At 41.7% G+C, this 27,980-nt stretch overlaps 3 protein-coding genes across 4 annotated transcripts in view; 2 read left to right on the top strand and 1 right to left on the bottom strand.

Annotated features, from left to right (window-relative positions):
* Positions 1-27,980, bottom strand: part of MED12L (mediator complex subunit 12L) — a 262,912-nt gene that overhangs the window by 152,219 nt on the left and 82,713 nt on the right. The window lies entirely within an intron of this gene.
* Positions 397-10,337, top strand: P2RY14 (purinergic receptor P2Y14). Its single transcript, XM_084847290.1, has 3 exons — positions 397-533; positions 4,742-4,830; positions 8,506-10,337. Exon 3 carries the CDS (start codon positions 8,527-8,529, stop codon positions 9,526-9,528), a length of 1,002 nt encoding a protein of 333 aa, XP_084703416.1. The 5' UTR covers positions 397-533; positions 4,742-4,830; positions 8,506-8,526; the 3' UTR covers positions 9,529-10,337.
* On the top strand, positions 14,196-27,825 carry GPR171 (G protein-coupled receptor 171). 2 transcript variants are annotated; one of them, XR_014789607.1, is made up of 3 exons: positions 14,196-14,311; positions 21,379-21,478; positions 24,754-27,825. XR_014789607.1 is itself a non-coding variant. In XM_084847289.1 (2 exons), exon 2 carries the CDS (start codon positions 24,808-24,810, stop codon positions 25,795-25,797), a length of 990 nt encoding a protein of 329 aa, XP_084703415.1. In that variant the 5' UTR covers positions 21,392-21,478; positions 24,754-24,807; the 3' UTR covers positions 25,798-27,819. The 2 variants fall into 2 exon arrangements, 1 of the variants encoding a protein (XP_084703415.1); XM_084847289.1 differs by lacking the exon at positions 14,196-14,311 and having other exon boundaries at positions 21,392-21,478; positions 24,754-27,819.

The following is a 27,980-nucleotide window of genomic DNA, read 5'->3' as shown; positions in this document are numbered from 1 at the left end:
AGGGAGGTGATTAGGGAGGCATTTGACTACCCCAAAAGTCAAAGAATAGAGATATTGCTATTGTTACAAAACAAGTTATTACAAAAACAAATGGATAACATCTTCCAGAGAACACAACATAATTGCAGCTGAACTTTTGTGCACTGTGAATTGAACACACTTCCAGGAGGGGGTCAGGGAATCACTACAGGAGATATAGTAAATTGGGAACTTCTAAGTTTTCAGCTTCAGAACATTTCCTCTTTTTTGGCAAGGTTTGCAAATATGTCACTCACTGTTTAAAACTGCCCCTTGTGGATGTATAAGAGAACCGGCCAGCTGCAGCATTTGACACTTAACCCATACTTGGCAACAGTAAGAGATACTACTAACAATGGATTTTTAAAGTCCAATTTTGGAGCTAAAGTAGCAGTTCTGGGATTTTTAAACCAGGCAGTTCACAAGAAAAGAGGAAGCATTATTTCTGCATGAACTTGAAAGCGTATTGGATTGCTACTTAGTAGTTTTAAAGGCTACCGGACTCTTGAGTACTGGTAAGTACATGCAATTGCAGTATTCTAATATGCTTTAGTTTGGTTGGGAGTGTTTTTGAAAGACACTTTCATGTGGAAAGTCTTACTCCTGATGCAAGCTTCTTTCTCAGCTTAAAATCAGCAATAGGAAGCCAAAAAACCTATTAAGTGTGCTGCTTCCAATAATGAAATTTTGTTTCTTCAAATCCTCTGATATATCACAGATAAAATAACTTTGTTCTAGCCACCTTATTCTAACTACTAAGAATCATTTAGTCTACATAATGTTAATAGCTCTTTGCTGTGTTGCTGTATGCTGTATTACATTTACCAAGCATTAGCCCATTCTTAAACTGGCTCCATAGCCGCTATAGCAGGTTCCTTTTATTATTACTTTAATTTATATGCCACTTTGGTTCTTTTAAAGGTGTTCATTTTAAAAAATCTTTAGAAAGTTTACTCTTATTGTACTTGTTATAGAATATCTAAAATTTGCCATGCAAAACGAATTCAGCCTAAGTTGCTATAGATAGGCAGTTATTGGGGTTGGATGTGTGGGATACATTTTTTAAAAAAGATATCCCCATGATCTCCACAGAATGCAACAATGGGAAACAACAATTTACCAGGGGAAGGAATAGAAAACAAGGTCTGTCCTTGTGGATAGAAACAGCTGCAGAATATTTTGAAAAGAAAGTGTTTCCGTTGCATGAGTGTGTGGTTCATTGTGTATGGTTTTAGGAGAAAGGTCATGAAGATTCTACTCTGTTCCTCCTCTTCTAATGCTATTATCCACTCATTCCACATGAGCAGTTAGTAAGTTACAACAATTAACATGGTTATTAAACTGAAAAGTAGGAAGAAAAAACAAACAAACAAAAAGGACAAAAGAAGCTTCCAACAAATAGCGCCAAGCATTTTTCTGCATTGCAACAGCATCCTTACAAGCAAGGATGGGAAATTAGTTTTGCACCAAAAACCATACCGGAAATGCTTTCCACTGGGTAAAATCCAACTGACTAATTTAAGTCCCATTCATTTCAATGGGTCTGCTCCAAGTAGGACTTATGTTGGATTTTACCCATTGCATTTTCAAACTAATTCCCCAAAGCCCAAGGGCTTTAGGGTTAGAAATGTAGTTCTGTAAGTCAAAAGACTTGATTCTCAACCTCTGATAAGAGCCTAGCAACACCTACAGAAAAGAAACTGAGGGTTCTCTGCAGTCCAAAGGTCACCCGCTCCTGCCTCTTAGCAAAACTGAAGAAATCTAGAAGAAGGTTACACAACCCAGCTAAAGTTAATCCTATTGGTGAACTTAATTTTGTCCCCTTTGAAATCACAAGGCCCTGAAAGTGCTTAATTGGGGGCAAATTTTTGCCCACAGAAACAAAAACTGTTATGTCCATCAGGAGTCTTCTCAAACTGTGGGGCAGACCACAAGGCACTTGCAGGGAGGGCACACAGTTCCAGGGAGAGACAAGACTTTAAGCAAGTGGTTCCTTCCTCCACCATTAGTCAAAACACTCCCTGGCAGTGAACCTTCTCTGAGCCAAATTGTATTTATGGGAGCCTGACTGCCTCACCATCCAAATGTGACTTGGGAAGAGTGGAAGCTAGAAACAGCTGCTACTTTGTGGTTATGTATCCCTGTGCATTCTGTTCATCCTCTAATGCAAGTGGGAAATTACTATCCCAAACCATAGATCCCTGTATGCAACGGCAGCTTTGCATACAACACAGCTGCATACAAGGATCTCTCCACATTCACCCACGGAATGGATAATGGTTGTTGCTGTGTTAGGAGGCAGAATTCAGTGCAAGTTTAGAAGGGATGTCCCAACATCAATGAGTTTGAGAAACACAGATGTACACCATCACACTTGGGGATGAGGATTCTGTATACTTACAGCATGCTCCTAAGCAAGTTCTACTCAGATATCAGTGCCACTGAATTCACTAGAACTTACTTCCTACTATGGTTATTTAGTAATAAAACAGCCTTGTAAGGAAGAAAACATAGGTCAAGTTTGTTGTTGTTGTTTGAAGAAAAAAAATGTCAATCCTTTGTAGAGTCCCAGTATTTTTCACACAGTTGTTGCTTTCTTATTTAGCTATATTAAACTTGGGTGGGGGGGACTGTCTAACACATTGTCTCATTCAATCCCTCCTGGCCCTTAAATGTCATGATTAAGATGGTTTAAAATAGATCTTTGAAGATGCCTCAAGAAACAGAAAACAGCTGACATATGACACTATTTTTCACTGGTGCCCATAAACACAAAAGAAAACTAATCACATGTGTATTTCCAAGCTTTAGCTTTCAGATCTCCAGAGCTAGGATACCCTGTGTACATATATTACATTTTCTCCTAACTGTTCTTTTATTCTGTCTTATCCCATGTTATTGGACACTCAAGAGGAACTCTTTGAAGTTTCATACTTTAAAAATTGAACATGACAGATCAGATTCCCCATGCATGCAGATATAGTCCTCTGCAATAACATTAATGGATTTAAAGGTGGCACACAATTGTGCTTTCTGTGGGTCTGTTTAACACTTGCAATCACATAATTTGTAAGCTATGGTGACTTTAAAGACGTGAGAACAGACTTCTAAAAAAGAAGCAAAATTTCACCACTGGGCAGTACAACAGCAGTTTCAAAGGGTAAGTGAAAATTTCACAGGGTAAGTGAATAGAGAAGGGCTGCAGCTCAGTGGTGAGAGCACATGTTTTTCATGCAGAAAGTCCCAGGTGTGATCCCTGGCATCTCCAGGTAGGACTAGGAAAGACTCCTGCCTGAAACCTTAAAGAGGTTAAGTCAGCCTCAAGAATACTGGACTAAATGGACTAGTGGGCTGACTTCGCATAATGCAGCTTCCTATATTCCTATGAAAGTGGAGTTATTTCCAAACTGTTCACACTGCTACACACACACACACACACACACACACACACCAAGCAAGTACAACACAGTGGCATGAACTTGATTATGGGGAAAGAACACAAATCTATGACCAAATCTATCATGAGAAGTTATACATCACTAAAACAGCCTAACAAATATACTTTTAAAAAAGCTTCCCACTGTTGTTACGCATCACAATGGCAGGTGATGGGAGGTGAAGACTGAAAGGTAACAACACATAGGAAGCTGCAGTCAGACCTTATATATTGAGTCCACCTAACCCAGTATTGTTGACTTTGACTGCCAGTGGCTCCTCAGGGTTTTCAGGCAGGAGTTTTTCCAGCCCTACCTGGAGATGTCAGGTATAGACATTTTGCTTAATGCAAAGCAGCTGCTCTACCACTGCCTCTCAACAGCAGCTCTTGTACAGCAGAATGCAAGATGACAAAAATCAGCTTCCAACGATATTAAAAGTTGTAATCATACATTAATGCTCATGAGATTTAAGATTATTGTGCTTTAACTGCTCTTTGCAAAATCTTTTTTAACAACAATATTATGGATTTTATGTATTCCAGTTCATACAAAAAGAAAAAAATAGCCGGGTTAGCTATAAGAAAACTTCTAAAATCCGTATTAGGGTAATATATCTTTATTAGGCCAACTCAAAGACCCCAACAAATGTGCAAGCTTCTGAGATGTCAAGATCTCTCCATCAGGCAAGATGTTACAAAAAGCAGGTAGGGGGACAGATAAGAGAAAAATGCAGACTTCAGGCTTTACCACACAAGGCTAAAATCCCACATCCTTGCCGGGGCTTCTGCTTCTGAATTCTTTGCGGGATTAAGATCAGTTCCATTACACAGGCAGACACATGCTTTGAATCAGGGAATTCCTTTCTCAACAAGTTATTTGTTTCATTATATACCAACTAGATGGCACTGTAGTATAGCGGAACTGTGCAATTACACACTACCACAATATCGGATTAACGCTCCTTATCGGGTTATCTCCGATCTTTTAAAAAGCGAGATAAAGGTCAAAAAGTGCAGAAGATGCCCTGGAGGCTGACATCATGTAAAAGACCTGCAAACTTCCATGAGTGACCAATAACGAGCATGCAATAGAAGCCTCATGTAGAAATGCTCTTCATTACTTCAAACCCCCTCCATCCCATCCCTAATATGGAATTTGGAATGTATCCCAACATGTACTAACTTTCATTGCTGTATCAAATAATAGGAAAGACTAACATTATGTTAACGAAATTAAAATTCCAGATGTTATCTTACAGCTAAACATTTTTCCTTCTTTGCACACAGACATACCCATGTTTCTTAGAATGAGAAGCTTCTTCAGAGCATCAGTTGCCAAGTGAATAGCCAAAACATGCAAAACAACGGTTAAAAAGGTAAATTAAAATGGGAACTGAACCAAGTTTTCTTCCATCCCTTGCTATAGCATACATTTCATTTCTCTTCCCTCTTTACATGAAAATTTTATGCTTCTAGAAGAGAACCCAGTCAACTGGCATATCTAGTTTAGATGTGTCTAAGGTGTGTGTGGGACCTAATTTTAGCAGTTCCTTTTCAATACAGAACTTGTAGTTAATAAAATGTGAACCAAACTGTTCTTATTTACATTCAAAAAGGTTTCCCATGAGATGTACTGCAATTACTTTTGCATCGCTATTGTGAATTCTAACCTCCAACACACGTAGCCCATGCATATATTCTATAAAACTGTTCTGGGACAATAAGAGACTAGGACATCTTTCTACATTAGGGTAGCACAGGCCTGGTTTTTTTCTAGTTATGCTTGAACTATAGTTTTCCAAAATATACCAGGGCTAGAACTGTTTCACTGTTCTTGAAAGATCATGTGCTCCCAAAAACGTTATGGTACAACAACCTCACAACAGGAATCAGCTTTGAGGGTTAGAAGACAAAGGGCATCTCTCCTTATATTCTAATCTAAAAAGCCTGAAAATATTACTTCAGTAAATACTTTAACCTAGTATGAATCCACGCATTACTCAATCCATGCAGAGGCCACTGGAAAATCCTTCTGCAGGGCACTGTTCAGAATTAGCCCAAATACATGAAATCCCTCTGGTAGACAGCTATTATCAGAGACACAAGGCGGTGGATTTTAGACATTCCACGAAACTGTATACCAGTCCAATAAACCCAGTCCAAACATTCTGTTCCACTGCATTGACACTGCCATGCTGAAGCTTTTCTCCTTTTTTAAAAAAATGGGCACAACCTCCATATAGAACAACATGTGAATCAGTCTAATGTACTAACATCAGACAAATCCCATAAGACTGTCTGGCAATTATAGTCATACTAAATTAATAAGAAACACTGTCATAAACAGTAATTTTTGCCAAGTCGGTCTCTCTCTCTCTCTTGGTCTCTCTCTCTCTCGCTCTCCTTCACAAAAGGTCCACTTTTTCAGCAGTACTCAGACTTCGCCAAAAACAAAACACATACACATGCATGCATGAACACCAATATGTAAAAGACTTTGCACAAGCACTTACTTGTGCTTTTGTTATTCCCACTTCACTGGCAGTAGCACACAAAAAAATGTAGTGGAAGAAACTACCACTACAGTTGAAGAGGCTACAGTTGAAAGGACCAAGAAAGAAAAAGCTACATCTACCGGAATTACAGCTAGCAAGGGAGCATTTTGCCATTTGCTAGCAAAGGGACTGCTAGCAAATGGCAATCAAATACAAAAAGCATTCTGACAATACTGGGCTTTTCTACACAAAGCATTTATCGCGCGCTTGTCACTCCCTATACACGGTTGTTTATGGGTCTTTTAGATGAAATCATGACCCTCCAGTTTGTCTTCTGAGTCTAAACAGCACTTTTGGTGAGTTGTTTTAGAGCAGGGAAAATGTGGCATTTAATTGTGAAGGCGAAAGAAAATGCTTTGTCCCCTTGTGTATTTGTGCTATTCCTGTATACCACCATGCCACCTAGAGGTTATATAGCAGAAAAGCAGGAAAGGAAATGCACTTGTATAATGCTAGGATCTCAATCCTGTGACAAAACTGAAAGTAGATACAGAGGATTAACAGTCAATTGACAGCCTTGTGTAGAAAAGCTCACTATGTAAAGTGAAGTGACAATTCACAATAGTAACTGGACATAGAATCATAGAATAGTGGGTTTGGAAGGGGCCTATAAGACCATGAAGTCCAACCCCCTGCTCAGCGCAGGAATCTAAGTCAAAGCATCCCTGACAGATGGCTGTCCAACTTCATCTTGAATGTCTCCAGTGTGGGAGAGCCCACCACCTCCCTAGGTAGTTGGTTCCATTGTCATATTGCTCTAACAGTCAGGAATTATTTCCTGATGTTCACTGGAATCTGGCTTCCTGTAACTTGAGCCCATTCTTCCGTGTCCTGCACTCTGGGAGGATTGAGAAGAGATCCTGCCCTTCCTTTTTGTGACAACCTTTCCAGTACTTGAAGAGCGCTATGTTACTTTCTGTTACTTATGCCCACCTGTCATTTATTTTATTTACAATATTTATATACTGCTCCATATCTAAAACAGAATTCCGGGCAGTGAACATAAAAGGTAAAATAGTTAAATGATAAAAAGATTAAAACACCATATTAAAACTGCTTTTTAAAAACAGAATGCCAATAAAACCGTTGCTAGTCAGTTAAGGAATGCCTCCTGGAACAATGCTGTTTTCAGGAGGCACCGGAAGCAACCCAGTGTTGGTGCCTGCCTGACCTCCAGGGGCAGGCAGTTCCAAAGAAAGGGCCACCACACTGAAGGCTTTTCTGCAGGTGGACACCAATCAGGCCATAGGTGCATGTGGAACCACCAGGAGCATGCCCTCTGACGTTCAATACAGCAGCATGATATGCTGGCTGGGGATGATGGGAGTTGTAGTCCAAGACCTCTGGAAGGCACTAGGTGAAGGAAGGTTGTAGTAGTGCATGGCCCTGCTTCTCACACTTGCACGAATGAATACATATAAGACAACATCAAAATGAGACTGTCATTGTTCACTGATGTACCTCGAAGTTTTTCAGCACTTCCAGTTCATCTGGGATCATCAACATTCACACGTGGCTAGTTCACTGTAACATTCATGTGTACCTACAGAGTGAATGTAAGCTGAGGAATGATGAATAATGAGCACATATCTTCTAATGCTGTCTTATAAATAGGAGGTGAGTTTTTGGATTGAGGAGGACCCTAGAATGGAAGCTTTATTTATTTATTTAAAATATTAAATAAATGTATACCCCACCCTTCCTCAATGAGACTAGGCAGCTTGCGATAGGGATGGGCAAATGAGCAACATTTGAGATTGCTAGCATTCTCCGAACATTGTCTCACCGCTCATTTCGTACCCGATTCCCATTTGCGATCGCAGCTCACTCTGTGCATATGGGAAATTGGTACATATGGAGCAGCGATCAAACAGGTTTGCGCAAATCTCCCCAAATCTGCACAAAATTTCTAATGTGTGCAAATTGCCTCCACAGACTAGAACGGGGCTGATCCAGTCTGAGGAAATTTGTGCAAATTAGGGAATTTGTGCAAATCGAACTGGGAATCAGGAACGAGCACGTGTTTGACAATTTGTGAATATTTTCGGCACAGGTGTTTGCACTTGCGCTCAGAGCTTTGAACAGGGCATGCTTGCATGTTTTGTGAGCAAAAGCAAAATTCTCATACAAATTCTAACTCGAGATGCCCGATTACACCCATTGCATTAAGCTGCCATCCCATTCATGGGGAAAGGCACAAGGCAGCCTCACTAGAGAGAAACACTGAAAGTTACATAGGCTGTTCTTGCAAAAATTATTCACTACAAATGTATTTGGTTTTGTTCCAAGTAGCAATGTTCCAAAATAGCAGTACTTTATCTGGCCTTTATATATGTACTACTGCAACCTTTCCCAACTTGGTGCCCTTCAGAAGTCCTGGACTACACATTTGGATGGCAGCAGGCTGGAGAACACTGTGCTACAGCAAGTTATCCTAATACCTTAGGATGAGGGGGGATTCTTCTTACAAGTGACTTTTTCTGTCTCTGTTTGTAGGAACTGAAAGTGTACTAGAAAATGCTGAATTCAAGCAACACTTCAGGCAATCACTGCGTTTACAGCGAAATAATAAAAAAGCAAGCTATCCCATTGGCCTATGGGTTCATCTGTATAGGAGGAATCCTGTTAAATGGGGTTGCAGCCTGGGTTTTCCTGCACATTCCTAACAAGACCAGCTTTATTGTCTATCTCAAGAATATAGTCATAGCTGACCTCATCATGAGCTTAACTTTCCCATTTAAAATTTTTGCTGATTCAGAAATTGGGCCTTGGCAGCTCAATGTTGTTGTCTGCCGTTTTTCTGCTGTTCTTTTTTACCTAAATATGTATATTAGCATAACATTGTTTGGACTCATAGGCTTCGACAGATGCTGCAAAGTGGTGAAGCCTCAGTTCATTGCTTCTGCTCACACCGTTTGTTCTAGCAAAATAGTCTGCGTAGCCGTGTGGACACTACAAATGCTTATATCACTTCCTAATACTATTTTAACAGATAAAAATCCTACCGAAGAAACGTCAAAGAAATGTATGAATCTCAAAAGTGATCTTGGAGTCCAGTGGCACAAAGTTTCAAACTATGTGTGCCTAGGAATTTTTTGGATTGTGTTTTTTCTCTTAATAGTCTTCTACAGTTCTATAGCAAGGAAGATATATATTTCCCATCGGAAATTCAAGAAAAACTCCAAGAGAAAAACCAATCGAAATATTTTCACCATCATGCTTGTATTTATCATTTGTTTTGTTCCATACCACATCGGCAGAATTCCATACACAATAAGCCAAACCTCATCACAAGACAACTGTGAGTTACAAAAAATTCTGTTTTACATAAAGGAACTCACTCTGCTACTGTCAGCTGCAAATGTCTGCCTTGATCCCATTATTTATTTCTTCCTTTGCCAACCTTTCAAGGAAAGGTTGTACCACAAATTGCACCTCAAACTGAAGACATCTGAGGAATTTGAAAATTCTAGATCAAGAAAATCAAATGCAATTTGTGAAACAGTTGTTATTTCATAAATTCTTATAGTAAGTTATCTACAATATCCTGAGGCGACAGGGAGGTGGTTAGATCAAGGGACCACTTGAAGACAAGCCAGTTAATTATTTTTTTCACATTGAGGCAACTTTGCAAATTAATTATTAAGAGACAGCCACCCACCCCTGACTCCACTGGGCCACGCTGCTGCTGCTGCCCTGTACATGCATTCCACTACCAGCTACCCACCAATGATCCTCTTCCCACTCTCTATCCTCCAGACCAGAGCAACTGCTCAGAGCTTATGCCAGAAAATTGGGACTGGCAATAGCATTATTGCCTGCATGGTGCTGTGTCTCCATAATATGGTACTATGATAGCTGCCCATGAGACTTTTTCTTCTGTTTCTACTACATCTGTCTGAGCCCCACTTCTTTTGTCTTCAGGGACAGTACCAAGCAACTAGTGGATGGACTGATCCTGTCCTCTTCAAGGCTCTTACAAGGTTTTGGGAAGTTAACAACAAGATTGTGGAAACATTGTGGAAAATAAACTAATTGAAGTTTATTTCAAATAGAAGAACTTCGCTATTCTTCTTTTGAAATAAACTTTGCTTTATTCCTACCTCAAAAACTCCTGCCTCCTTTTCAACTGATTCCTCCTCCGACCTACTTCTCTTACTCATGGAGAAGTCCTACAAATTTCAATTAAATTGGACTTTCATCTCCTCTCCCTGCCTCTCCAGCGCTATCCCCGATATCCTTCCACCCATCTTCAAATGCACTCATGTTATCTCCACCTCCAAAATTGCAATATGCTCAATGTGACTTCCATCACTTTCATATCCTCATTTCTTGTTCTTCCAGATTTTCCATCTGTGTGTGTCCTGTGGTAGTTCTCATTTTCCTTTAAAGTACCTGATGTACTGTTGGTTTCTTTTTAAACCCTGTGATCACTCTACTCAGCTATTCAGCATACAATTTATCTATCATTCCATCTTCTTTTCCCACTGCCATGTTACTTACTTTTCCTAACGGCTAAGCATTCTATATTCACAAAGGTACCTCTCCTCTCTCTTTTCTCAAGTTCACTTCTTGTTTTTCCCCAAAACAGCCCCTGGCCTTGTCTTACCTGCACTGCCACAATGTTAAGCCACTTTAAAAATATGTAGCAAAGGGGCTCTTGTCTTGAATTTAAGTTACATATTCACATAGCAGCATACAGCCAGGAGTCTTGGCACACAGCCAAGGGGCAAGGAGTGTTTCAGGATGTCATCCCTCACCAAAAAGGCAGATTCCATAGCCCATGCTGGTCTTGGGAGAGTCTTTACCAGATGATTGGACCAACTTGAGAATTCCATGTAACCATATTGAGAGGCAGGGAACAGCAATCCAGTTCCTGAAATCAGAACCAGTGGATCCATTCTCAGCAGAATGCAAGTTTTCTACTGTGAGCAATCATTGCTATAATGAACCTTAGAGTCAAGATACTGGCTGAGTGGTTTATTCATTGTCAAAGATCCAAAGAACTACTTTAGGAGAGCAAAGTCAAGTGCTTGTGCACATCCACTAGTATTTTTTCTCCCGCGCCCTCCCACCTTTAAAAACAGTAGGCTGCATCTCCAAGCACTTTTGAAATTGTCATCCATTTCAAAAATGGGCTTGCTACATGGTGGTGGGGCAGGAGGGGGGCACTGTTCAAGAAACAAAAGTCCAAACACACATCAATATGTGCAACAAATTGCACAGTTCCTTGGATCTTATTCGATGTCTGCAATTTGGATTGCACTGCTTGCAAAGCTCTTGTAATCTTTGTCCACATGTGTTGGGTTATACAAATAGCACCTGCCTGCCCCACAGATACAAGGACATGGCCTGGCATTTTGAGTGAACTGAATATTTTGCTTGGTTCCTGGATTTTTATTAATATATGTATTCAAAATTTATACAGACGTGAGTAATATGTGCTTGAATTCGTATCAAAATAAACACTTATTTTTCAGCAAAGGCCATTTTTTAACAAAAATAACTACCCAATTAAAAAAAATATTACTGGAAAGCATCACTTATCAGGGTAGTTACAAGTGTATTTCTGAGTTTCTCCAGTAGAAAAACCTTTCCACTCTGCCTCATTTCTTTGTCTGGAAACAAAGCACCTTCAAGTAAATGAGCACTCCTACCACTTTAACTCAAAACTAACATCAGACACCCTAGTGACAATCTACGTCAAGTTAAATAGAAAATAATAACCTCATAGCAACAGGTTCCAGGTGTACTGTGTGAATACAGATACAACCATCTGCTTTCCCTCACAACTGAAAATTTGGTAGTGGTGATGTTTGCTCCCTTCACATCAGAAGAAGGTAAGAACAAGGAGGAATGAGACCAACTGGAAGTGTGTAGACTGACGAGTGAGTGCTTCCCCAACCTGGCACCCTCCAGAAGTGTTGGACTACAATTCTCATAATCCCCAGATAGCATACCCAATTATCACAATGCCCAAGGATGATTGGAGTTGTAGTCTAACATATCTTAGACGGCACCACGCTGGGGTCAGCTTGGCTATAATATGGGTGTAGCTCAATTCTGACTTGGCACAGCAAAATTCCATTAACTCTCTTGCCAGAGTTCCATAATAGGGATCTATTGAGAGAACCTGAGCAAGAGGCATCAAAGCAAGACCCACAGTAACCAGCAGCTCATAATAGATGGAAGACTAGAAGATTCAGCTATTTGGGAGGGGGCAGGTCTGGTCCTCAAAGTTAGGTGGGCCAAGAGAACAGCCCTCCATTACAAGGTGCCATTTCTGGATCTCAACAATATGTCACTGGAAACTCTATGATTTCCATACACAATCATTTAGAATTCGAATGGGCTCTTTTGCAGCAATGGCTAGATTTGACAGAAGGGAAGATCCGTCAGGGAGGCAGAGATCCAGCACCCTCTAGTGGTAAAGTAAAGATTTGTGGTCAGCACTGTCGGAAGCATTCTTGTTTTTCTTCTGTTTTCAGTTCTTGCTTATTCCTAGTGGCAGCTGTTTTTCTTCAGTTTTCAGTTCTTGCGTTGTTCCTAGTGGCAGCTGGTGCTCCCCCCCCTTTTTTTTTTTGCTTACCCCCCCAAAAAAAGAGTGCTACAAATTCTACCCATTCTGTCAACCCACTCTCAATACGCCTTCCTTCAGCTTGACTGACCCAAAGCTCCCCAAACCTACTTCACCATTGCCCATGGAATCACCTATCAACCATGATAGTGAAATTGAACCTCCATATTCAGAGACAGTAAATCTCTGAATACCTGGTGTTAGCAACAAAGAGGGCAATGCTGTTGCCTCATGCCCTGCTTGTAAGCTTCCCAGGGGCATGTGGGTGGCCACTGTTAGAAACAATGCCAGACTAGATATGTAAAAACTGCTTACCCAAAGCTGCAAAATGAGCACAAAACAGTGGTAAGATTTGGGTCCTGGACATCATCAAACCCAGTTATTTATTCATGGGCAAGTGGAGATGAGTATCTGGATCTCCCAAATCACAGTGCAACACTCTAACCACTACTCCACAGTACCACTTTCCTTTGACCCAATGTTCATTGCAATGCCATGGTATGCCATGTTCTGAATTGTTTTTCTCTCCTTCTGCCCTCCCGACTTCTCCTGGTGGCAGAAGCAGCCACCATGTCTCGCAGAAATAAATTAAAACACCTTTTTTTGACTTCTTTATGCATTGCATAATTGGCTTATGGAACTCACCACCACATGGTGTAACTCGGGGCCAAAACAAACATTACTTTAAATCCATATCTAGCAGCTATGCTTTTTTTTTCCCCTTCATTTTTACTCTAGAGTTGGCACAGGAGGCATGATCTGGATCAGGTCCCCTGCAGCTACTCTAGAGTAAAAATGAAAAAGGATATAGCTGCAAGATATGGATTTAAAGTAATGTCTGCTCTGGCCCTCAGAAGCTTTAAAATTAATTAGACAAATGCATGGAGAATAGGTCTTAAGTCCATGCATTAGCCATAATACCTAAATGAAGCCTCCATGTTCAGAGGCAGCTTACCTTACATTACCTTATATTCATCACATGCTACAAACAAAACATCACCTCTTTTGCTCTCTGCTTTTGAACTTCCAAAGGTACCTGACTGGTTACTGGTGGAAATAAAACTATTGAACCCCTGGTCTGAGTCAGCAGGCATCTAACTATATTCTCATGCAACAAGCAAACCGAAGCACAACTCTTCTGTTTTGCATGTACGGAAAATATTTCCCTTTTTCATATTCATTTCCTATCCAGATTCCCTCCAAATAATTTCATCTTCCAAAAATTAAATTCTCAATAAAGATTCCCAGCATCCTCTCCTCTCAAAAATTCATTCTCTCAAATTCTTTTCCTCCCCACCACTAATGCAGTTTTATTGTGGGTGGGGGAGGCAGTGAATTATGGCATTACAAGTTGCTTCAGAAGCTTTGCTTTTCCACCCTGCCATGGGGGGGGGGGTGTTATTCCACAACACACAGTCTTTGAACTTTTATTTTTCTTACAGTTTAAGAAGAGCTTGCACGCACTTACACACACACACACACACACACATCCCCTTCAGTCAATTTCTGGTTTCATATACGTCATCTTGCAAATTTTGAAAGCCACAAGAAATTTTCTTTTTTACAAGCTGCCAACTAAATAAAGAGCAAGAAAGCCAGTAGAAGAGTTGCGCAGATGAAGAAATAATAGCATGTCACTGCACAAAAAGCTCAGTTAACAACACTTAACGGAACAGTTAACTGAAACCTTCAATGCTTCCAAGACTACAGCAGCAAATAAAGAAGGTATGTATCTTTTTAAATGCTTACCATTATGATCATTTCTGCAAATACAAAATACAGGCTGTGCAGGTTGTCAGTATTTATAACTGAGGAGATATTAGTCCTGTAATGAAAGTATGGCAGTAGCTGTGAAAAGCTACCACGGTTTTAGTTCTTCTGTGCAAGGAGCTGATAAATCAAGCATTCGCTGGTTTAGGGCCACAATGCAATTCCCTTTGGAAGTGCCTTAAAGTGATTACCTTTTTCTCAGAAGGAAGAATATGGTGTTCCAACCATAGTTAGCCCTTTCACAGCCCCACTTTCCCAAGTCAGTCACAAAGGTGAGGTAGCATAGCAGTTTCTTCCCTGCTATCGGTCAAAAATTTATTCTTTATTTTAATTATAAATCACACACTCATCCCAAAGAAGATTTCAAGGTGATGTACATAAAGATTATACAATTTTAAAAAATCTAAACAGCAGTACAGTAAAAGTGAGAGGCTTAAAACTATTTAAACCACTTAAAAATACAAGTTTAAATGTGAGATGTATCAACTACGCTCCCATTACCGGGGTGCTTCCAGATGAAACTTTTATTATGCAATCACCCTGCCTCATTCATGGAATTTTACAGGGGTGCAGTCAACAATATCTTCCATTTGTAACCCTCCTGTGTTTTCCTCCATCTATTTCTTACTAGAGAAAGTCCATTGAGGACATAAAGACAATAGCCACACAATTTCTTTTCATTGGTAACACTAGGAGCAATCTGTCTGGAAGCACCCTCAGAGTTAGAATCTGCTGAAAATAAATGAAATATTACAACATTTGACCAGTTTTATTCAATCAAACAATCTTTCTAGCACTGTATTCGGGTTAGATCCTTTAGATTACTAAGATTTAATGGAAGTATCTAACTTTGTAAGCTACTAGTAAAAATGCACAAGAGATATGCGAAGGTAAGCAAGCAGCGTACTTCCACGTGGTATGGATGGAATGAAAATGCCATGAGATAGATAGATAGATAGATAGATAGATAGATAGATAGATAGATAGATAGATCTAACTCGTTTTCCACGTCTATCAACCCTGTCATGTATTAAGTCCAGCACCACAACTCCCTTGAGACTATTGGAGTTAGCCTGCAAACTTGCCAGATTACCGTCTGATTGCATTCACTGCAACGTATCTTAAGAAATGCCACACCACTATAACAACATATGGCACCGGCCCAAGGATCTAATGCTCAACTTCACTCAGCATGAAAAAGATTTGTCCTAGTCACCTTAGTACATGCACATAATTACTTTTGAGTTTTGTACAATTCTTCTCGCTGGAAGGCCTGCCAGGTTCCAACATTTCACTCATTTTGTGAGCAAATGAAAGTGACCTTATTCCAGTGAGCTCTTACTGACATATTGATTTTAAGAATAACAGAATTTGGGCAGTATTGAGTGTTGTAACAGCACTAGTGCTAAAGCCACTGTGCCAGCATAAACCAACGTTAGCGCAACATCGGCAGCACTCACTAGGAAAAGGACAAAAGCAGTGATTTGCCAACGAATTCTGGTGGCAGAGCTTGCCAAAGCATTGTGACTTTTTCCCTTTGCCTAACAAGGGCTAATAACATTGTGCTATCACTGGTTTCTGCAGCACAATGTCATTAGCACTTGCTAGGCGCTAGTTGCCACACTAGCACTGTGACAGCATTGGATACTGCCCAAATACTGTGTTTAAGACAGTATTTTAAATGTTATGTTAAAATGTTCTTTAAAATTGTATTTCTGTAAAATGTAGTGATTGAAAGCCACTGTAAACTAGTGGCAATGAGTTCCTCATACTGAGTAAAATAGGCAGTTCGCTAGGGATTTTTCTGAGCTGTTAGAACAGATCATATGGGGCAGTAATATAGCCATAGCCCTGTGGTAACACACTCTCATGTACCCCCATACTTACTACATATTAGAGTTAACTTTCCTTTTGGAAAGTAATACTTTATGTAACTCTGGGAGCAGGTAGGATCTGCCAACAGGTTCCAGATACCTTACCAATGCCTTGCCAGGCTGATTAGAGTATGTGCCATTTTATTGTTTTAGTTTTTTATTTATTTACAGTATTTGTATACTACTCCACATCCAAAGACCTTGGAACAGTGAACAGCAGACAGGATTTAGAATAAAAGCACCATGTTAAAATAATTTTTTCATTTATTTTTAAAGAAACAGAGTTCTGATAAAACCAAGTTTGATAAACCACAGCTGGTTACTTGAGGAAGGCTTCCTGAAATAATACTTTCAGGAGGCACCAAAAGCAACACATTGTTGGCACCTGTCTGACCTCCAAAGGCAGGGTGTTCCAAAGGAAGGAGGCCACTACACTGAAGGCTCCTTTTCTGGTGGATTCCAGCTGGGCCATGGTTCCATATAGAATCATAGAATCATAGAATAGTAGGGTTGGAAGGGGCCTACAAGGCCATCGAGTCCAACCCCCTGCTCAATGCAGGAATCCAAGTCAGACCATCCCTGACAAATGGCTGTCCAGCCTCGTCTTGAAGGCCTCCAGTGTGGGAGAGCCCACCACCTCCCCAGGTAATTGGTTCCATTGCCGTATTGCTCTGACACTCAGGAAGTTTTTCCTGATGTTCAGTCGGAATCTGGCTTCCTGTAACTTGAGCCCATTATTCCGTGTCCTGCACTCTGGGATGATCAAGAAGAGATCCTGGCCTTCTTCTCTGTGACAACCTTTCAAGTACTTGAAGAGCGCTATCATATCTCCCCTCAGTCTTCTCTTCTCAAGGCTAAACATGCCCAGTTCTTTCAGTCTCTCTTCATAGGGCTTTGTTTCCAGTCCCCTGATCATCTTTGTTGCCCTCCTTTGAACCCTCTCCAGCTTGTCTGCATCCTTCTTAAAGTGTGGTACCCAGAACTGGACACAGTACTCCAGATGAGGCCTAACCAGTGCTGAGTAGAGGAGAACTAGTACTTCCCGGGATTTGGAAGCGATGCTTCTATGAATGCAGCCCAAAATAGCATTTGCCTTTTTTGCAGCCACATCACATTGTTGGCTCATATTCAGCTTGTGATCGACAACAATTCCAAGATCCTTCTCGCTCGTACTGTGGTTGAGCCACGTATCCCCCATCTTGTAACTGTGCATTTGGTTTCTTTTTCCTAGGTGCAGAACTTGGCATTTGTCCCTATTAAATGCCATTCTGTTGTTTTCTGCCCAGCACTCCAGTCTATCCAGATCACTTTGAATTTTGTTTCTGTCTTCCAACGTATTAGCTATCCCTCCCAATTTTGTGTCATCTGCAAATTTGATCAGCATTCCCTGCACCTCCTCCTCCAAGTCATTAATAAAAATATTGAAGAGCACTGGGCCCAGGACTGAGCCCTGCGGTACCCCACTCGTTACCTCTCCCCAGCTTGAGAAGGTCCCATTAATAAGCACTCTTTGAGTCCGATTCTGTAGCCAACTGTGGATCCACATGATCGTTGTTTCATCTAGCCCACTTCGAGCTAGTTTGCTCATCAGGATATCATGGGGCACTTTCTCGAAAGCTTTGCTGAAGTCGAGGTATATGATGTCTACAGCATTCCCACGGTCTACAAGGGAGGTGACTTGATCAAAAAATGAAATCAGATTTGTCTGGCAGGACTTGTTTTTGACAAATCCATGTTGGCTTAGAGTAATCACGGCATTGTTGTCAAGGTGCTTCCAGATGGATTGCTTTATGATCTGCTCCAGAATTTTCCCAGGGATTGATGTCAGACTGACTGGTCTGTAGTTCCCAGGTTCCTCCTTTTTACCCTTTTTGAAGATAGGGACAACGTTAGCCCTCCTCCAGTCATCTGGCACTTCCCCGGTCCTCCATGATTTCTCAAAGAGAATAGACAGCGGTTCTGAGAGTTCTTCTGCCAGTTCCTTTATGACTCTAGGATGCAGTTCATCTGGCCCTGGAGATTTGAACTCATTCAAAGTAATGAGGTGTTCCTTGACCATATGCCTGTCGATCTCAAGCTGCAATCCTGCCCCTTCAGCCTGTACTTCGCCTTTGCCAGGGGGGTCATAGACCCTCTTTTGGGAGAAGACTGAGCCAAAGTAGGAATTGAGCACCTCTGCCTTTTCTTTGTCCTCTGTTATCATTTTGCCCTCCTTATTTAATAGCTGAACAACCATTTCTTTCCTCTGCCTTTTACTATGCACGTAACTGAAGAAAGCCTTTTTGTTGTTTTTAGCATCCCTCGCTAACCTCACCTCGTTCTCCGCTTTAGCCTTCCTGACGCCATCCCTGCAATTCTGTGCTACCTGCCTGTACTCTTCCTTTGTTACTTGGCCTTCTTTCCACTTCCTATATGTGTCCTTTTTTGTTTTCAGGTCATCCCTAAGCTTTTTGTGAAGCCACATTGGCTTCTTCTGTTGTCTTCCACCTTTTCTTCTTGTTGGAATTGTTTGTGATTGTGCCTTGAGAATTTCCTTTTTTAAAAGTTCCCACCCATCTTGGACTCCTTTTCTCGCTAGCATTGCTTGCCATGGGACCTTACTGATCACTGTTCTGAGTTTATTAAAATCAGCTTTCCTAAAATCCAGGGTACGCGTTTGAGTACACTCGGCTTTTGCTTCCCTTAGAACCAAGAACTCAAGTACAACATGGTCGCTTTCCCCCAGAGTTCCTGTAACTGCTACTTTATCCACTAAGTCATCTCTGTTGGTTAGGATCAAGTCAAGGATAGCCGATCCTCTAGTTCCTTCCTCTACTTTCTGTAGGAGGAAGTTATCCGCCACACAAGTCAGGAATTTCCTGGAGGGGCCATGTTTTGGAGAATTTGTCTCCCAACAAATATCGGGGAAATTGAAGTCCCCCATTACTACTACATCATGCTTCCTTAAAACATTGGCTATTTGCTTTTCAAAAGTTTCATCCTTGTCTTCTCCTTGATTGGGTGGCCGGTAGTAGACTCCGACCACCAGGTTCCTTTTATTCTTTGCAATATGAACCACCAGGGACATGCCCTCTGATGACCTCAGTGACCCAGCAGATTGGTAAGGGAGAAGGCGCTCTCTCAGGTATTCTCATCCCAAGTTGTTTAGGGCTTTGTACACTAGTACTAAAACCATAAACCTGGGCCGGTAGCAAATAGGCAGCCAGTACAATTCCCTCAGCAAAGCAGTTGCATGCTGAAAAGGGGCAGCTACTGATAACAGCTGAGTTGCTGTATTCTGCACTTGCTCCAGCTTCTGGGCCAGCCTTAAGGGCAGCTCCACATACAGTGCATGAGGTTACTAATGCCTGTACCACCACGGCCAAGCTATCCCAGTCCCAGTCCGTAGCTAGCGAACCAGCCAAAGCTGGTAAAAGGCACTCTGAGTCGCCATGGCCACTTGGGCCTCCAGCAACAATGATGTATCTAGGAGTACCCCCTAGACTACAAACCTGATATTTCAAAGGGAGTGCAACCCCATCCAGAATAGGCAATGAACCTATCCCTTGGACTCGGGAAACACTCACCCACAGGGCTTCCATCTTGCCAGGATTCAGCTTCAGTTTATTGGCCCTCATCCAGCCTATTACTGAATCTAGGCACTGATCCAGAACTTGCACAGCCTCTCCTGATTCAGATGTCACAGGGAGATAGAACTGCATGTCATCAGCATACTGATGGCATTTGGATTCAAACCCCTAATGACCACTCCCAGTGGCTTCATATAGATGTTAAACAACATTGGGGACAAGACAGTACTCTGTGGAACCTCTTAGCTCAATTGGCAAGGGGCCGAGGAATAGTCATCCAGTGTTACTTTCTGAAATCAGCCCCATAGGTAGCACTGGAACCACTGTAACACAGTGTCTCCAATGCCCATCCCACAAAGTCAATCCAGGAGGATACCAAGGTTGATGGTATCAAAAGCCGATGAGAGGTCAAGCAGAATTAACAGCAGAATTTAGAGTACTCATGTCACCACAAGGATCTGAGAAGTGGATAGTTCATTGCCAGTACAGTGGAACATACAGATTTTTATCCTTGGTATGTTGGAATAGCAGACTGGTGTTCAATAGAAAGACAAACCACACTTGACATGGGAGATTTGTCCATATAACCCATGATAGGATTGCCTGAATGGGTGTTTTCTTTTTCTTTTTAGTTGAACACAAATGTTAAACTCCAAATTTACCAGAGTAGGGCCACTGGGGGACAAGGGGACTAACCCTTGTCCGCAGTTCTGTGACCACAATCTATATCACACACATCCCTGAAGCTGCTCTTAACTCTGCAGGGTGAGAAGACACAAATAGAACATCTAGACCAGGGGTGGGCAAGATGTGGCCCTCCAGATGCTGCTGTACTGCAACTCTCATCAGCCCTAGGCAGCAGGGCAAATGGTGAAGATGATACGAGTTGCAGTCCAATACCATCTGCAGGACCATAAGTTGCCCATCCCTGATCTGGACCTTTTTCTCCACAAAGCTCCTTAGCAGCCATTTTAATGAGAGAGGGTAGGGGGGAGAAAATCTGAAGAGCTGATTGTAGACCTCCCACATCATGTGTGGCTCAGCCATAAAATTCACACCATTAAGAATGAGAGCAATCACCATATATTCCATGCTAGTGATCTAGAAATCATTTACTCATCAGACTCTCATGATTCATCATTATAATTACTCACTGAAAGATGCCACTCATATTTCTGCAGGGCCACATTTTACGGGGGCATGAAGAAAGAGCTGAGGCCAGAGATGTTCCAACATTATCAAATGTGAGGGGCTTATCCCAAAGTCTCTCACAAGAGCTTCTTAAAGCTGATGTGATGTCCAATCAGATTGGCATCCATTAGGGAAGCAGGAGAAGAACCCATCCAACTCTATAAAAGAGGACCCTGGGCAATGGCTTGTCATTCTTTATGGTAGGCAGGGGGGGTTGGCTAAGGGGGGAGTTAATGGCACTCATGGTCCATGGGCTGGTGTGTGTTTGCCACCTCTCCTGGAGTGTTCCCTCTCCTTGATGGGGTCTAGGTTGATCATGAGAGCTTTAATTTGTTAAATTTGTCTGTTTTGGTTGCGCTTTTGTTAATTTTTGTCACAACTTTGGCAGAACTAGCACAGAAGAATACTGAGTGAAAAGGGAGTGTGAGCAGATAACTAGACGGCTAAAGCAGCTCACGAAGGAAGACTAGCTGCTTCCAGTATTGAAGGTATGGTACAATTAAGATCTGTTGCAGGTGACTCTAATGGGGAATTTATATCACAGCACTGGTCTCATTAGCTAGTTCTATAAATGAGGTTTCTTCATTAAGGCTGTGTCCTGTTTAATCCCATTTTTCAGTGTCTGCCTCTTTTATATCTATCCCGAAAAAAGGTGGCATATATGCATATTCACACATAATGCAAGATAGCGCTTAAAATCACTTGCATTGAAAGTAAAAGATTGCCCCAAACTGCAGACTGATGCTATAACAATAATTGCCCTCATTTACAATTCAAGCAACATTTAACCTAAACTTCCACCAAGAGGCTTTCAATACTAACAATGAGGCTGATGTGAGAAAGATCTGTACGATACAATAAACGGAAGCTCAGGGTTCCGTTTTTTTCATCTGTGAACCATTACATTGCTTTCATTTCTTAGAAATGTTTAAAATAACCATTTCCTCTTCAGTGTGCATGCTCTAACAGTGGTTACTATCAGTACTGCTACAAAACAGATTAGTTCTACAGAAAATTAGATTATGAAAATATGAAATGTTATGTAAATGTTCGGAGTGGGGGACCTTTCTTGCATCTTAATTTAAAAACCTCTTAAGACCATGTACAAAAAATGTAATATGTAACAGAAAATATAAACACTACTAGGTTTGCAGTTAGGTAGATGACTAGAGTGATGGTTTATTTATTTATTATTAGACTTATTAGCCGCCCATCTGGCCGGCTACCTGACCACTCTAGGCAGCGTACAATACAAACAACAAGAAATACAACAAATTTACATAAACTGAACAAAACAACATTGCTCTAAAAAAAAAAAACCTAACCCACCCCAAATGGCCACCTGAACAACCAGGTTTTCAAAGCCTGGCAGAAGCTCATCAAAGAGGGGGCATGGGGGGGGTCACTAAGACTCTGGATGAATCCAACAGAACATGCCCCTTTGGGGCCTTCGTAGTGAGGAGCCACCTCAGAAACCCAGTGTGATGAATTTGCAAAATACTTGGCTGATGAAATTGCTCTTATCTGCTCCAACTTGGATTCCACATTGAGAATAGATTGTAATGAGGTAACTGAAGCAACCACTTGTCCAGTTTTAAGGGATGAGCTTCACTTTGTTCAGCTTGTGGATGTGGACACATTGCTTGGAGAAGTGAGACCAACCACTGCTTTGTTAGCCCATGACCATCCTGGCTAATAAGAACTGTCAGAGGAGAGCTGACCAATTGGGTGAAGGAGGTTGTAAATCCTTCTTTGAAAGAGGGTTATGTTCCAACTCCTCTAAAAGAAGTTGTTGTAAGACTTAAGCTGAAGTAGTCTGCACTGGATTCCCTCATCCTAGATACATTATCAGCAAGTTCCTAATCTTTCTTTTTAAGTAAACTCTTCGAATAAGTGGTGGTGGTATAACTCCAAGCTTTCTTGGATGAAGCCGATTACTTGGATCCTTTCCAATCTGGGTTCAGGTCTGATTAGGAGGCTGAAACAGCCCTGGTTGCCTTGCTGGATGACCTGCACTAGGAACTGGGGAGTGCTATTGTTTGGGCTGGAACTCTCAGCAGCATTTGATATCATCAATCATGGTTTCCGTGTGGTATGCTTGGCTGATGTGAGGCACCATTTTGTGGTGGTTCAGAAGGATTTGCTTTTCCCTGTGGCAGTTGGAGTATGGGGTTCCTCAGAACTCTATTTTGTGCCCTGTGCTTTTTAACACTACATGAAGCTGCTGGAGGAGGTCATCAATGGTTTGGGGTCTGGGTCTCATCACTATACTGATGACATGCAATTTTTTCTCTTTTTCAACTGATGCCAAGGAAGGTGTAGAAGTCCTGAACCATTTGGATGCAAGGAAGGACTGGATATGGGCAAATGAACTGAGGCTCAATCCAGACAAGACGAAGGCTCTGTTGGTCGGTAGACAAGCCAAATCAGGACTTTCAGTCTCTTATGGCCCATTCCCTATGGGGATGCAGTCCCTCTGAAGGACGAGGTTTGCAGCTTGGGGGTGTGTCTGGACCCAGCATTGCTCCTAGAGTGCCAGGTGACTGCTGGTGAGCCAGCTGCACCCTTTCCTGTGGAAGGTTTAGCGAACCACAGTGATTCCTTTGATTACTTCTCATTTAGATTACTGTAACATACTCCATGTGGGGCTGCTCTTGAAAAGTGTTTGGAAACTAGAGCTAAGTGGAAATTGCAATGGCCAGACGATTGTTTGACACGCACTTTACAGCCCATATAACAGGAGTACAGAACTAATTTTGGGTGGGAGGCCAGATGGCCCCACCCACCCAGCCCTCCATGGGCTGTATGATACCAGGTGTGTGCGGCCATGCTCCTGGTGTCAGTTGGCATGGCCACACCCACCTGATATCATTTGCTCTCTAGCCTAAGTGCAGCAAAGCTAAGACAATCTAGTCCCCGTTGCTCCTCCAATGGTCAAACTCTAGGTTGGCTCTTCCCTGTTCTTTGGGTGACCTGCCTCCTTCCTCCAATGGGAGAAGGAGGCAGGGCACACAAAGAAGAAGAAGCAGAGTCCCCTTTGCTTCTCTAATGGAGGCAGAAAGGAGGCAGGGTGGGCTATGCAGAAGGGGACTCGCCCACACATAGGAAAAGTGGCCACTTTCCCTGGTGCAGGCGAGTCCCAATACCCACCTCCCCTCATGCCCCTGCTGCTGTCTCCAACTGGGTTTGGAGATGGCAGAGGCACACACTAGTAGGTGAGTCCCCATTGTTATCTTCAGTCTCAAATTCCTCCCGGGGGCAAGGCTTGGAGCCTAAGCCCTGCCCTCTGGAGGCACCGCAAGGGGCTGCACATGCTGGTTTGGGGTGCCCAATGGGCCAGATTAGGCTCATGGGCTGGAGGTTCTGTACCATATAACAACAGTCTTGAACCAACTACACGGGTTTCCACTTTGTTTCTGACCTCAAGGACTGGGTTTGACCTATAAAGCCCTAAACGGCTTGGGGCAAGGATATCTGAAAGATTTTCTCATATGAGCCTGCCTGTAACCTGCAATCTTCATCAGAGGACCTGTTGGGTGCCCCACCACCACAAAATACTAGATTATTGGGTACAAGAGACAAGGCCTTTGCTGCAGGAGCACCTCAGTCATGGAACTCACTTCTGAGGGAGTGTGCAACAGGCAGTAAAAGCTACACTGTAAATTTAAGACAGAACAAAATCAGGATGATCGTTTACTCTAACATGGTTCATAGAAATTAATTTTGTTTTATTTCTATCTCTGTCTCTCTTTTGCATCCACAGGTTTTGGTCCTCAGAGCAACACATACACTTTGCCTGTCCTATAAGGCAGTTAAGATGTCCTTAACGAATTTCACGAAGTGCAATGTTTATTCTGAAATGGAGCCATTTACTTATTTTTATTACTTGATCTTTCTTATTGGGTTCATCGGAAGCTGCTTTGCTCTCTGGACCTTCACACACAGAGAGGAGAATCGCAAATGCATGAATGTCTACTTAATTAACCTCCTAACAGCAGATTTTTTGCTGACCCTTGCTCTGCCCATGAAAATCATTGTTGATTTAGGAGTTGCCCCCTGGAAACTGAAAATATTCCATTGTCAAGTCACAGCTTGCCTGATCTATATCAACATGTACTTATCAATCATATTCTTGGGATTTGTAAGCATGGACCGTTGCCTTCAGTTAATACACCAGTGCAAGATTTTTCGCATCCAGGAACCTGTTTTTGCCAAGATGATATCGGCGGTAGTATGGGCAATGGTTCTCTTGATCATGGTGCCAAACATGGCAATTCCAATCAAAGAAATCAAAGAAACACCGACTGCAGGTTGTATTGATTTCAAAACAAAAGTGGGAAGAGACTGGCATGTGTTCACCAATTTCATATGTACTATAATATTCCTAAATTTTTCAGCCATGGTGCTAATTTCTAACTGCCTTGTGATCAGACTACTCTATCAAAACAAATACAATGAAAGCTACCACAATGTAAAAAAAGCTCTGGTGAACATATTCTTAGTAACTGCAAGCTACATCATATGCTTTGCTCCTTACCATATTGTTCGGATCCCATATACTCTGAGCCAAAGCAAAGCTATAACTACAGACTGCTCTCTCAGACAATCCCTCTTTAAAGCAAAAGAATCCACGCTGCTGTTTGGTGTGTCAAATCTGTGTTTTGATCCTATTTTGTATTATTATCTTTCAAAGACATTTAGACTGAAAGTGACTAAGACATTTGGATCACGTAAAAATAAACATGTCCTTCCAGTTGATCAGGAGATGTATGGAGAACAGACACAGTACTTCAGCGTTTCAAGTTGAGAGACCGCAGGCCTTTCCAGATGATCAATTTATTTCAAATTAAAAATGCTTTTGTCTCCCAGTTGTTATGCACAGTCCCCACACCTTTCCTTCAGGTAGAGCTTTGGTTACAGAAGCATTGCATTTTCAGAGCGAAGTGCTACACTGTATACCAGGGGAAATGAGTGAGACCCCAGATAATATATCCATTTCTAGTTGCTATTGCTGAATAGGATTTTGTTGCACAAGTGTCACAGGCATACATTGAGTTTTGTTCTGAAGTGTTTAATGGCAAGTGACAATTCTTTTCCTATTCACTCCTCACTCAATCACATTCAGTTAGCTGATGTGGCATGTTTGGACACTTTGTGAACATTTTAAGAGGATGTTTTCAGAAGGGGTTGCTTACAGAGTTGCGCACACAAAGTGGAACTCACAGGAGCGCACAGACTGGATCAGTTCAGATGTAATGTCAAGCAACGGTTTGGTGTTAAATGAATTATTATTATTATTAAATGTATACCACATCCTTCAGTTCACAGTGAAAATCCCAGAGTGGCTTACAATTAAAATAGTAAAAAACAATAATTTTGTATCATAAAAATACAATAACTAAAATAGCAGAAAGTAGCCTAAAAAATGGAACATGAAGAGTGGATAGTGACCAACTTTAAACAGCCCCTGTGGATAATAAATGTTTCACCTGCCACACACAAAAACAGAATCGTCTCCAGAATTAGGACATTACCACTGAAAATACCCTTTCCCCAGTGAACATATGTTAGGAGCTGAGAACCTTTGCATCTTGTCTGATCTCAGAAGCTAAGCGGGGTCAGACTGGTTAGTGCTTGGATGGAGTACTGCCTGGGAATCAGCCTTCCTGCACTGAGCAGGAGGTTGGACGCAATGGTCTTGTAGGCCCCTTCCAACCCTATGATTCTATGATGCTTCATGCTTACTGCGTTCTACTGGATTAGTAACTTCCTATCTTTTGGCATCCCTCAGTTTTCCCGTTCATATGCAATGGCTAACTATGGATTACCAAAAGCCTGGACATTACTAATCAAATGGAGTGTGGCGGGGGGGGGGGGGGGAGGAAGGAAGGATTGTGTAAGCACAGGATTTGCTAATGTACAAATCTGAATCGACACATTATGAACTTTGTTTTTTTTTACATAAAGTTGTGCAAAGACACCACATCTCTGTTCACTCCCCAGCTGTACGACTATTATTGCTAAAGCATCAGTTATGGGAGCAAAAGTAAAAACAATGGGCATGACCTGACCAATTGTGCAGAAAGACCTCAAGCACAGATGTTTCTAAGGTATGACTCGGATAAATTGATCATAGGAAGCACCAGATCAGAAGCTCATCCACAGATTTCCACGCTTTAGGGAAGCCTTCCAGTACCTGGTGCCATCCATATGTGTTGGACAGATGTGCCATTGGCCATGCAGGCTGGAAATTATAGGAGGTGCAGTCCAACACATCTGGGGGGCAATAGGTTGGGGAAGGCTGCTTTAATGCCTAACATTACATACAAATGCATGTAACAAAACCCTGCAGGAATACTGATATTAAGAGAACAGATGCTTTGGGAAGTGGAGAGAAGAAGCTGGAGACAAATGAGAAGAAAGAAATGCTTAAACTATATATGCCTGCCCGAGGACTGAGATATCTGTTAGAGAGGTCCTCCTCTGCATCCCACCAGTGCGAGACATACACTACAGTGGAACGTGGGAGAGGGCTTCCTCTGCTGTGCCACCCCAGTTGTGGAATGTCCTCCCCTTGGAGGCCCGATTGGCATGTACATTGCCAAAGCCTTTGAGAGCTAAATACATTCCCTAAAGTAGCAAACTGTTTTAACTGTTTTATTGTTTTAGATCTTAATTGGTATTAGCTTGTTTAATGGTTTAATATGCTTTTAGCTGTTTAAATTATTTCTTGTTTTATACTGTTGAAAGTGATTTTATCTGTAAGCCTCCCTGAGATCTTAATGATATAGGGTGGTATACAAATGTTTTAAATAAATAAATAATAATAAACCCTATCTCTGCCCTTCATGTCTCCAACTCCAGCTTGCCCCCTCCCAAAGTGGCTTCACTCTCAATTTCAAAGAAAAAGGTGCTTTCTTACACACACACACACACACTTTTGTTATGCACAATAGATGCTTAGTTGGGCCTGTACTCAAATATCTAAAA

Source organism: Heloderma suspectum, chromosome 3 (assembly GCF_057233095.1).
Source record: "Heloderma suspectum isolate Gila_16-S chromosome 3, 16-S_ref, whole genome shotgun sequence".
NCBI lineage: Eukaryota > Metazoa > Chordata > Lepidosauria > Squamata > Helodermatidae > Heloderma > Heloderma suspectum.
Note: the sequence above shows the minus strand (reverse complement) of the source record. Positions and strands in the feature narration are given on the sequence as shown.